The sequence below is a fragment of the Paramisgurnus dabryanus genome, chromosome 19, assembly GCF_030506205.2.
Source record: "Paramisgurnus dabryanus chromosome 19, PD_genome_1.1, whole genome shotgun sequence".
NCBI lineage: Eukaryota > Metazoa > Chordata > Actinopteri > Cypriniformes > Cobitidae > Paramisgurnus > Paramisgurnus dabryanus.
In genome coordinates, this window is record NC_133355.1 from 13,899,561 (window position 1) to 13,912,588 (window position 13,028).

At 36.7% G+C, this 13,028-nt stretch overlaps 1 protein-coding gene across 1 annotated transcript; it reads left to right on the top strand.

The window, feature by feature from the left end:
* Positions 1-7,816: 7,816 nt before the first annotated feature.
* abrab (actin binding Rho activating protein b) lies at positions 7,817-10,846 on the top strand. The gene is made up of 2 exons (XM_065290434.1): positions 7,817-8,609; positions 10,265-10,846. Exons 1-2 carry the CDS (start codon positions 7,981-7,983, stop codon positions 10,746-10,748), a joined length of 1,113 nt encoding a protein of 370 aa, XP_065146506.1. The 5' UTR covers positions 7,817-7,980; the 3' UTR covers positions 10,749-10,846.
* The last annotated feature ends 2,182 nt before the right edge of the window (positions 10,847-13,028 follow it).

Here is a 13,028-nt window from a genome sequence, read left to right on the forward strand (position 1 = left end):
TGCTTGCAGAGAATGGTTTATCAAAACTAAGTTACTGGGTTGATATTTTTCACATTTTCTAGGTTGATAGAAGCACTGGGGACCCATAGTCATGATTTTCATGATCCCTTTTAAAGAGTTCATATTAACACCTCAAAGGTACATTTTAGTACCAAATGCATATCTGTACCTAAATGGTACATATTATGACTTTTTTAAAGGGTACTGCCCAACTGACAGCTTGAGACCATTTTTCTGACAGCGTAAGAACCATTGACTGAAAGGTCCCTAGGGGGAACAAAAAGTGGTTCTTTTATGGCATCGCTGCAGAGAACCTTTTAGGAAACTTGTTTTAAAGAGTGTATCTCCTAAAGATCCACAGATGACAAAACATAACACAGATTTTGGGAAAACATGAGGGTGAGAAAAAACTTTAGTTTGAAATAATTACGCTTTCCAAATCAAATAAACAACATTTTATTAAAACTCACAACTTTACTGCAACTGCAAGAATTAAAAGGCTCATTTTCAAAAGGTCAAGGCTTCTTGCTCTCAGGGTCTTTATTTTTTTCAAATGTACTAGTGGTTATTGGCGCATCCTTAGTTTTGGAGAAAGATGTGTCCATCGACAGCACGGCTCCTCATGAGACGACCCTGCTGCCTGTTAAGCTGTGCTGATTTTGAGCGAAAACTGAGTCATTTAACAAAATAGCCTAGAAGGGAAATAAACAAACAGTTAGTGGTTTGGACCCCTTTCTCCCTTTTGGAAGTGCAGTAGGTGTTCATGGTGATGGATGGATGAAGAGAGCGAGAGTGATGTTTGGTTTAGAGGCAGTAGACTGATGTAATGCAGGGGAGTCTGGGTAATGGGACGAGGGAGGTGTTCAGAAGAGTTACGATGAAGCCGCGGGCCACAGGGAAGTCAAAGGCCTGTTCATCAGACTCTATGGTGATGTTAGGCACAGCTGCATCACTCACTTAAATCAAGTCACTGATCATTTGCCTTGAGAAAAGCTTTGTTTGTTTTTAATTCGATGGAGCATTAGCTCAACCTGATTTTGCCAAGTAAGAGATATTCCCTGGTCAACAAACATTTTTGTAGAAAACCCTATCCCAACCCCTTACCATAACTTATTCCTATAATCAAATTATTCCTGTCACTGTCAATTGACAGGAACAAATAATAGTGTTTAAGTACCTATCCCTGATTTTAACCAGTAATTCCTATTAACTGTAAACGTATCTCTAAATTTATTTATTTAAATTAGGTAGGCTATGAAAGGCAGTCCTTGTATTTCTGGATAACAGCTACACAATGCAAATTAAATGAACACGCGCTGGCTCTTGCAATAATCTCACAGCAATTTGTGACCATTTTCCAAGGCTAATTCATATTAATTTGTACAATTTCATTTGAATGTTTTATACAATCTGCTATCATCCCAGTGACGTTGGGTTAACAGGTGGGCCTTCATTATTGTTTTTATCTAATAAGTGTACATCCTGCTAATCCATACAAATTAAAAATAGTCATGAATTCCCGGTGATCAAACTTTCTCTTGATATAATAAGCAGAACCAGTGTGTGGTTTTAGTGTCTTTGTTAGGATTTTAGTATTGCCTGTGAAATTAGAGAAAAAGAAATTTATTACGGAAAATTTCTGTAATTTATTATGCCCGTTAATTTACGGTATTTTTCTGCTGCCGGAATTTTACCGTTTTTTTTACCAATTTTGTTACAGATTTTTTTTTCTCAAAAAGTAGAGAAGCAACGAAAGGGACTGGTGACCTGGGTGCTAGATTTCCACTAGACAAGCCAGATTTAGAACCGAAAAATGTATTAGATGGAGAGTACTGCATTCACTGGCAGCTGATATTACAAAGTTCTCCAGAATATGTAATAAATAAACATGCAAGTGATCTGAACAAACTTGAAAATTCTTCCAAAAATTACTTGAATAAGACAATGTGCCAGAAGGGTAAGATTTGTGTGCATGTGAGAGTAAATGTTGTCAATTATGTCCCAAAGTATAACTGTAATAGCAAAGACAGGATACTAATAAATCATGTAACACACATGAAATGGAGTAGCAAGACCTCATAATTACACCACATTTAAGAAGAGATAATTTATGTTTACACAGTTTGCCCCTGTCCTCCATTTCAGATATGCAACTAAACTCCCAGATGTTATCTTTTTCTTATAGAAAGTTATATTTATGGTGCCATGCAACTCAGGATAAGTTTTAATGGATGTATAAACTGACCTCTTAGAGATTTAGCGTATGTCACACAATTCTGTAGCATGAGGTCATCGCCTGCTGAGTTTGCTTAACACGTCTCCATAGGAAGCCGACTCAGGGGCAAACTCATAAAGACATTCTCGGACAATATGGTCAAAGAAAGAAAAAAAGAAAGAGTGACAGAGAGAGATAGAGAGAGAGAGAGAAGAATTTAAAAAAAGAATATACAAATAAATAAATAATAAGTTATAGTCTTTTCTGCTGTTATGTAAGACTTTACTGTCAAACCCAAGAGCAATGAGGTACGAGGATTGCTGAATGACTTACAAATGCTATGTTTTTTATATTTGGTTATATTTTTATATTTTAACAAGCTGAAATTCATTTTTAAAATCTAAAAATATTTTTCAGTGCACTTTATTGTAACTTTTATTGTTTTAGGAACATCCAGGCCTTCTACAGTACATCGCCATGCCAACATGTAATGTCACGGTCTGTTAGTCGCAGTGCATGAGTAAAAAAATGAACCATGATGTTTCGAGATCTGACTCAGAATTCATATTTTTCCCATTAATAACAGTTATATGACAGACATTTGATCCATTTAAAGGTGACATAGAATGATTGAACAGGGTATTTATCCTTGTTCTGTGATTTGCATGTAGACAAAAAATTTTTTGTTTGGGTCTGTAATGCCTTAGAAGCTTCCAAAAAACCTCTCTCAGATAGCTCTATTAGGGTGGGGGATTTTAAACAAGTGGTTTTGCACCTATTTGGCTCCCCCTACTGGCTTAACTTGCAATCTCATTACTGATTGGGTGACTTTGCTGCAACTCAAAAAATGTAGCCAATTATTTTAAAGTGGAGGGGCAGGGAGATGCCTGTGATGTCATAAGCATCAGTTTTCAGATTGGGCCGTTTTCTAGCTGACATTTCTAAAAGAGGAATTTCTATGAGACTGAGATGTTTAGCATGTCTAGCACTTTTTGTATGTTCGTGAATACAGGTAGACTACCATTATTCAACAAAGACAAGGTAAAAATGTTTTTTCATTCTCTGTCCCCTTTAAATGACTAGAACCATGGACCTATTTGTCCATGCCATCATTCCGCACAGGCTTTCCTCTCAGCAGTGGCGGACGGTGACTGCTCTTCCGAGGGGCTTTTAATTCAAAACATGTATTCAGAGTGTCATACAGTATGTGTGACTCGTCATGTCAAAAAATATGTGTTTGGTGCGTCATGTGAACCTATGTGCATCATGTGTCATGTCAAAATATGTGCATGCTGCTAAGCGTCGAAAGGTTTATGATAACAGAGACGCTCACGTTCACAAAATACACGCAAGACATTAACTTAACATTAAAGTCTGATTAAACAAGTATCTGGCAAACGTGAGCGTCCCTTTGATCATAAACCCCTTCAAAGTGTCTGCAGCAGGCACTTATTTTGACATGGCGCGTAATGCACATAGGTTCACATGACGTGCCAAACACATATTTTGACAGCCACACACACGATGGGCTAAATATATAGTTTTACCCTCGAAAAAGAAGTCATTGGCCACCACTGCCTCTTAATATTGTAAGCTTGCTTCTCCACTTGATCACACAAGTTCATTTAGTCTATTATGTTTAGTTATAAGGCTGCATAAGACAGCCAGACACAATCAATAATATTTATTGCAACAGAAATGTATAGTATTAGAGAAAGATTTAAAATCATTGTTGACTTTACAGGGTCCAAAATGTACACGGTAACACTTTACTCAGGCAGTATATTAAAAGGAAGTGGATGTTGTCTTGATCTGCTTTTCCCTCTCAATTTCTAAGTTTAATTGTTTTCCCTTTTCATGCCGATACTCATGGCTTCTACTCTTCAGTGCGGTCTTAAGGTATTTAGTAACCACAGCCGGCAGCTGAAATTGGACGTCAACTCCAAAAACAACACATATGAACACAACCTTTGAGTATAATTCTTCAAAATTGTTACTTTCAGGGCAAAACACTGTATTTATACGACACATTTAATGCAGCCTACTGCAAATATTTTCAAAACCAAAATCTTTGCCCCCTAACCTCCAGTTAAAGCCAGACAACTGTATTTACCCTAATTTTAGGACTTAATGGTGCTTAATCAGAGACAGATTATCACAACATCAATCCTATAACACTGCTCAAAACAATACTCAGAGCTTAGAAACCAGCAACCATGGGCATTCAGATACAGCAAGAAGGCCTGTCCCTGCTCAATTAGCTGTGATGGCCAAACAAAACAAGCTCAGGAACAGTCAGAGACTCGGAGGAATTGAACGCAAACAGCAAGGCAGAGAAACGGGAAAGTACGACATGCACCAGCAGGTACAGGTGTTGTAACTCTGACTCTGGATCCTGCAGTCCGCCTTGACCAAGAGAGATTTTCAGCCCAGATGGACCAAGGAACCGCTGGACTATACATCTGCTGCAGACAGCTGCATCAGACATTTGGGAAGTTGACTCACACCTGGCTTTTCCGATGAGGTGCCCATCTATACCAATGACGAATGTAATAAATCAATTCAAGGCGTATTCAGAATAGAAACCATCTGAGAGTTGGCGCAGGACACATTTTTGTATACTAAATGAGAATTTGTTTGTACAGTTGTCTGCTTTAATGAAGTACTGTACAATGGAAGGAATGTGATGTGATGTGTACTAAGGGTGAGCTGTGTTTTAGAGTTTGCCCAAAAACTGTAAATCTTAGTAAGACATTTCTTAAGAATCTGTTCTCTTTACACAACTGGAACTGCGTATGTTTGTTTGCAGCCTAAAAGAAAGTGTAGGGTAAGATGAGGTAATTTAAGTGGACTTGGTTTGAAAAGAAAGGGGAATTCGGAGCCTTGACATTTGACCCGCGTGCCAGAATGACCTATGAGGTCACCGTCATATATCATTCTCTCTGGATGATCTCCTTTATCTAAAAGCCTGCACATGGTTGTGCTATGCATATTTAGTCACGTTTTATACTTAAAAAATATGTAAATATATATATTTCAACTCAATGCATAACAAATAATAACAATGATTATATTTTACCATATTGTTACAGTGAAATATTGTTTTAACAGAGCATATAATATATAACATATTAACCTTAAAGGGACACTCCACTTTTTTGAATATATGCTTATTTTCCAGCTCCCAATAAGTTAAACATTTGATTTTTACCGTATCCATTTAGTTGATCTCTGGGTCTGGTGCTAGCACTTTTAGCATAGCTTAGCATAATCCATTGAATCTGATTAGACCATTAGCATAGCGCTAAAAAATAACCAAAGAGTCTCGATATTTTTCCTATTTAAAACTGGACTCTTCTGTAATTACATCGTGAACTAAGACCGACAGAAAATTAAAAGTTGCGATTCTAGGCCGAGATGGCTACGTAGGAACTATATTTTCATTCTTGCGTAATAATCAAGGACTTTGCTTCCATGCCTTGGCTGCAGCAGGCGTAGTGATATTACGCAGTGCCGGAAAATAGTCCTGTGCTATTAAAAAGTTACTAAGGGGACTACTTTCAGGTGCTGCGTAATATCACTGTGCCTGCTGCAGCCATACGACAGCAAAGTCCTTGATTATTACCCCAGAATGAGAGTATAGTTTCTAGCCATATTGGCCTAGAAAATCTCAACTTTTTATTTTACGTTGGTCTTAGTACACGATGTAACTACAGAAAATTCAAGTTTTAAATAGGAAACATATTGAAATTATTTTTTAGCGCGATGCTAATGGTCTAATCAGATTCAATGGATTATGCTAAGCTATACTAAAAGTGGTACCGCCAGACCCGGAGATCAGCTGAATGGATTCCAAAATGGTAAAAATCAAATGTTTAACTCTAGGAGAGCTGGAAAATATGCATATTTTTAAAATGAGTGGAGTGACCCTTTAAGTATTTCAATTTGCAATGTCAATAAATGAGGGGTTGGAAAAGTGCATAACATCAGTCAAGTCAGCGCTTGGTTTATAAAATAACTTAATAAATGATTTAGATTTGTCTGTTTTAGATTAAATTGGAATTGAGACCAATTTTCCTGGAGAAGATCTTTCTCTTCAGTTTTTGTAAGCAACCAAGGTTCAAAATTATTACTACTACGAGGACCTCTTCTGGCATTTCAGTGCACACACACTTTTTATACACCAGTGCATTATTTTAGGTTTTTAGTATTTGGCATTACTGCATAAGGAGATTTACAAGTATAAGATCGAATATATAGCTAATTTGTATATAGCCATATGTGGGACATACATACTGTAAATGACTTACTGTAAATGTTTTATTTTTGTATTGAAAATACTTTCTTTTATATTTGTATGTTGGAAATTGATTGCAATGTTTCATTGTACGTCGTCACTAAATCTCACTAATTTGTGTATGTGATCCTGTCTGTGAAAACCCAACTAAAGTAAATTTAGTGATTTACTGTTTTTTACATAAAATCATTCTAAATAATGCAAAAACCATAGTGTAAAAATATAACCTTGATATCTTTAATACTGATTGAGTAAGGGCCATGTCAAAGATTGAAATCAAACTCTTATGCTCCAAATTAGATTATGACACTTTTGACATAAATTTTCAGGTCACGTGTGATTCGTCCAGATTATACTCAGAGTTCACCTCCCATGACCGACCATGCACACTAACATAGATCTACACCACATGACAGACAGTTAACAGCTGCTAACTCTTTGACCAATGCTTTTTGTAGATACTATTAATACAGCCACTTAATGCTATCAGAAAACAAACAGATAAACATAGGCAGCAAATGTTTTATTCAAATATACTGTAGTTGCATGTGCACAAACACACTTCCTGTACCTGCATTGACATCCATGGCATAAGCGTAAAAAGTGGCTACAGCTTAGATGCAAAATCTGATGATTTTGTCAAACCTTTCATGACTTGCCGTGCTGCCTGGTGCAATGCAAGACTATCCTCTGTATACGCAAGCATAAACACTTGAGTCTTCAGGTGGCACATTCTTTCCTTATCAAAGACACCTCTACAGTACTTTTGACTCCTTGACATTGCTTTTATGGGTTTCGCTTTTAATTTAAAGTATAAAGCTAAAGTATCATAATCTAATTATGTGATTATGTAATCCATTGATTCCACATTTATTTCAATTTTTGGGATGGCCTTACTCAGTCAATATTAAAGATATCAAAGTTATATTTTACAGAATGTTCTTTACATTATATATGATGATTTTATGTAGAAAACAGTAAATCACAAAAAAATGAATTTAGCTGGGTTTTCATAGTAGGATTTACATGTTTATCTTTTCATATTTGAGCTTGGAGAAGTGTTGTGTCCTGTTACTACATATTTTCTTGCTTTACATTTACTAGTAAGCCAATTTAAGCCAGTTTGAAGTGTCTAGATAAGTCTGCAATTTCCTCCACAGGTGTCTGCGCGTTTGCGCAGACCAGGAAAAAGCTTAACACTTGCTGATGCACATCTCTGTCCTGTTTATGTCCACTATGAAACGTGATTCCCCACCAATTGCAGAGGATGGTGTCAAGGAAAGATGATCGGCGGGAATGCTTGGCATACTTTCCACCGTCATGTAAGTTTGGTTCACTCATTTCAATAGCACTAGTGCCTAGGGAGAGCACATAGTCTAGAATTTACTATACAGACGACTAAAAATCACAGCGCATAAGCCACCAAGCAAAGGACGTGAATGAGGGAAGGAGCTTTCACGGGTAAACAATGGCAGCCAAAACTGCAGAAACCACTGCGAGGAAGCCCTCAGCAAACAAGAATATTAAAAAGCTGCGTGCAATAAGCGTGGTTTGCAATTTAGCGCGCAGTTGGCAGAAGTGGGTTACGGATAATGAAGAGAAGCAGGCCAGCGAACCCAGCGGTTGGGCCCCGGGTTGCCCCGAAGACCCTAAAGATGCTATAAAAGAAGCGGCAAGGAAGCGACTTGCTCAGAAGGCCTTTCTGAGCCGGACCCCTAAAAATAAGAGCCAAGATGAGGGGGAGGCCACTGGGGAGTCCGGCATCAAAACCGCACAGGTGATGAAAACTGTGACGAGAGATGCCCAGGAGAAAAGCACAGGTATTGAGTTTTTGACTAAACGCATCTGTAAAGACCCGGCCACCGATGAACTGGACAAGATGTTGAACAAGAAAGAGTCGCCCACTCGACGAAGGAAATGCACGAATATGGTTTCAGAGCTGATGAAAGGGTGGAAGGACATGGAGAAGGAGAAAGAGACGACTAAGGATGAATGTGTGGATTATGAGCCTTCAGAGGAAAAAAGAGACCTGCAGCTACCTGTAGGAATCAACCAGGAGGACAGTTCAGTCAGGATTAAAAGACCTTCTGTATCTGGGTGAGTTGTGTATTTTGGAGAAGTATTCATGGAAATCTGTTTAAGCTAACAAAAGTTAGTTTGTGTGTTGGTACAAGTTTAGTTTGGCATGGGGATTTAAGAAAGATACCAAAGTGGTGCTGTAAATCTTTTTATTTATAAGTGGGCTGCGCTATTTTACTCAGGCAGTCTGTGCAAATGAAAAAACCAGATGTCACCTGATGAAGAGTTCCATTATTCCACCAATATTCTTAAGATATAATAAACATCTTTTAACGTATGTGAAATTCACTTTTATATGTTGTTTGAACAGCTGTGTGTCTCATGAGGCAAGCTGTTTTCTGAGCAAACTGACATCACTTTGCACAGGCCCTGCCCACAACAGTCCAAAATCACAGTTCGGTCATCATTTCTATTTTCAATCTTCTTTCATTTCGGCAAGTTTATTATGAATAATTAAGTAAGATGATTTTATTATTAAAAACTGTGTATGTCTTGGTAAAGATAACATCAAATGTGGAGGAGGCAGCAGCTCATTTGCATAAAAAAACACAAAAAAATCACTTGGGCCTTCTGACATGTATTCAAAAAGTTATATACTGTAATGCATGCAATTTGCACTGTAAAATTATGTGATTTATTAGTCATATCAGCATATGTTTTTATATTACTTCAACTTATTATTAGTCAAAACACTTACAGTGTTACAAGTAGTGCTGGGCAAAGATTAATCGTGAATATTTGTCTGTGTGTGCTGTGTGTAATTATTGTATATATTTAAACACACACACATACATATATAAATTTCATATATACATTAAAAAATGTTATATATAATTTTTTTTAATGAATATATAATATAAAATATATGAAAATACAAATAAATATATACACATGTAAATGTTTCTTTAATACACTGTAAAAAAAATCCGTAGAAATTACAATGTTATTGCAGCTGGGTTGCCGGTAATTTACCGTAGATTTAAAATTATGTTATTTACTGGCAAGAGTTTGTTCAAAGTTAAATAAATTTTAAATATTAACAAGTCTTTATCTTTACAGAATAAAACTATACAATAACAGCCTCATGCAAAGCATTCTGGGAACCAGAAATCATCTTCAAACATTTTCTGTTTTTTGCTTCAGATTTTGTTTCCCAGAATGTTTTGCTTGATGCTGTTTTTTTAGTTTTACTCTGTAAAGACAAAGACTTGTAAATGTTAAATGTTCATTTAACTTTGAACAAAATGTTGCCAGTAAATAACATAAATTTAAATCTACGGTAAATTACCGGCAACCCAGCTGCAATTTCTACGGATTTTTTTTACAGTGTACATACATGAATGTGTGTTTTTACAGTGTATATACATAATAATTACACACAGCACACACATGTATATTATGCTAAAAATCACTTTTATTTTGTATGCAATTAATCGCGATTAATCTTTGCCAAGCACTTAAAGGTATACATTTCTTTTTAACCAGTGTGTGTGTTTCCCTGGGTTCGAACCCATGACCTTTTGCGCTGCTAATGCAATGCTCCACCAAATGTTAAGATGACTTGCACAGCCAATTTAATTCAACCTAAATATTTAAAGCAGTGCATCATTTAAATAATCTGTTAATTGTAAGTAAAATAGCATGTTATTTTGTGTATTTCACAAATTTCCTAGGAGCAAAAAGGAAGTAGAAGATGCCAACAAAATAAATGCCCTGTCGAAGAAATACAGCACTGTGGGCAATCTGAAAAGCCGCTGGCAAACATGGGCATCCGAGCACTCCGTCAGTCAGAAGCTCAATCCCTTCAGTGAGGACTTTGACTATGAGTATTCCATGTCAATACGTTTGAGGAAGGGTGAAGATGGCTATGGACGCCCCAAAGAGGGCAGTAAGACTGCGGAAAGGGCCAGACGTGCAGAAGCCCACATCCATCGTGAGATAGACGACATGTGCTTTGTTATAAGGACTATGGCAGATCCAGATCCAGATGGTCGCACCAGAATAACCTTTGGGGAACTGTTTGACAGATATGTGCGAATCTCTGATAAAGTCGTGGGCATCCTTATGAGGGCGAGGAAGCATGGAAAAGTGGCATTTGAGGGTGAGATGCTCTGGCAGGGTCAGGATGATCATGTCATTATTACACTGTTAGTATGACATGTTGTGAAATCACTCACTCTTAGCAAGGTTTAATTTATTTTATTTTATTGTATCATTACTGTATCATACTGTATTAAATTTAAGTTATCATTGTTTTTCCTGTGAATGTACTTATTTTATTCTGCAATAATATCAAAATCATTCACTCTCACCTCAGGGAAAGGGTTTGATTTTGCTGTCTCAGTTCTGCGTTTGTTGTATTTGGATATTGCATGCATGTAGAATATTTAATTTTGAAAATAAGGAATTACAAGTGGGAAATTGAATTGTCTTGGTTCTAGTTTGTAAACCTGAGCCATAAGGCCTCTACGTACTAGGTAACTAAAAGTGTCCAGGTCTCACACTGTCATACTGTAAGCATCCAGAAGAGGGAGCAGTAGGACGGCGCTACAGTTGCCTTTGCAGTCATGGTGAAATTGGATATTACCTTTATAGTTGAACCAGGGGCGGCGTTTGCGTATGGCAGGGTATGGCAGTTGCCATACCCTAGCATTCAGACAAAACACCAGAAATCAACAGGCAATAATGATGAACATTAAAGATTATTTTAAAAATTTTCAGTAGAACATTTCTGAACATTGGTACATCACTAAAATGGACAATTTACACGTTTGCTCGACTTCATGCTATAATACAGGAACCGACATGCGGATGACATTTACATGCCGCGAGAGCGGTTTGAAAGCAAACTCTTCCGATGATTCCTCGCCTCACCCTCGCGGTACTTTGATGTCATCAGCCTCTCGTTCTTGCAGCGAAGCTTGAAGTCTCTGCAGGACGTCTCATGATAACCACTGCTGTTATAATCTTTATTTTCGCAAGTAAAATCTTTTTGTTTTAACAATCAAACAGACTCACGGCTCATCCCCACACTCGCGCTATGCCTATTGCATACATTATTTCAGAAGTAATATGATTTGTTCTCTATGAATAAATAAACATGTTCTGTACTGGGAAAGTGTAGCGCAGTCGAAGTGAATTGTATTAATTATTTGCGCGCATTTTTGAATATGGTCACTTGTGGAATAAAAACTGCACGACGACAAAGGTAAGACTTGTTTTTACATTTAGCCCTGTTTTACTGAGAGTTTTATTTAGTGTTTTAGTCGGTTAACTACGTGTGCTCTGTCACATCATTTAAAAGTCTTTATTGTGTGTTTATTAAGTGTTTATTGGTGGTTGTCATGACAAGATTTGTGAACGGATGTTACAGTATGTTTTGATATTATCTTGTTTTAGTTTATCTGTTGCTGAGTTGCACTTAGTTAAGAATGACAACATTTGAAAAGCATTTTAAACAACCATGATTTCTATTTTTGTTTTTCATTTGTATTGCTTCCGTATTGTTTTCAGTAAGTGTAAAGTTACATTAGAGCAATCGTAGTATGATTTTGTACAGGTTGGTGGAGTATGTAGTACACATATTATGTGGTTTCATAGATTCGTTATTTTAAAATGGCCTTCTTGTACGAAGATTTTTTGCCATACCCTAGGTTTTCGTGAAACGCCGCCACTGAGTTGAACTACTAATAAAAAAGTAATTTATACAAAACACATTGATTATAAAAAATATGTATTATTTAAATATTAACAAATGTGGTTTTGAGACCTAAATGCAGTCAACACCTAGAGCACACAAGGTGAACTTATTTTATGCTTTTATGGGTTATTTAAATAACCCTTTACTGTTCTAGTTAAGAGCAATGTCAACTACACCTTGAGTGGACCGAGCGTGAATAAATTACCAGCAATTTTTAATTTGGGGCAAAAACTACTTTTAAAACTATTATTTTGTAATTACATCAGTTTACTACAGTTAATACAACAGCAGGACACATTAACAAAGTGTAGTAAGCACTAGAATATAAAACAGTGTACTATAGTAAATACTAAAGTATGCTACAGTATTGTTAATATAAATGTGCCATGTACAGCAGCCTACTACTAATTTCAACCCCAGGTCAAACAGTACCAATGATTCAATCGTTTCAATCTCTGCTATTATTTATTCAAGAAACCAGAAAATCCAGGGCTTATTGTCATCTTGAGGAATGCGGATAAGATCATTTACAGGAAGTGTTGCATTAGATAAAGCTGTAAAACAACATCCTATTGTACAAACAAACGATCTCTGTTCTACAGCGCCCCCTGTCTGCAGATCTGAACTAAATAACCTGGACTGTCTTTTCACTGATGTCCAATTTGTCTGGTTATGAATAGTATTCACTGTCGATCTGGGTTTTAAGTAACATGGACTTCATAGAAAAAGGATACTAG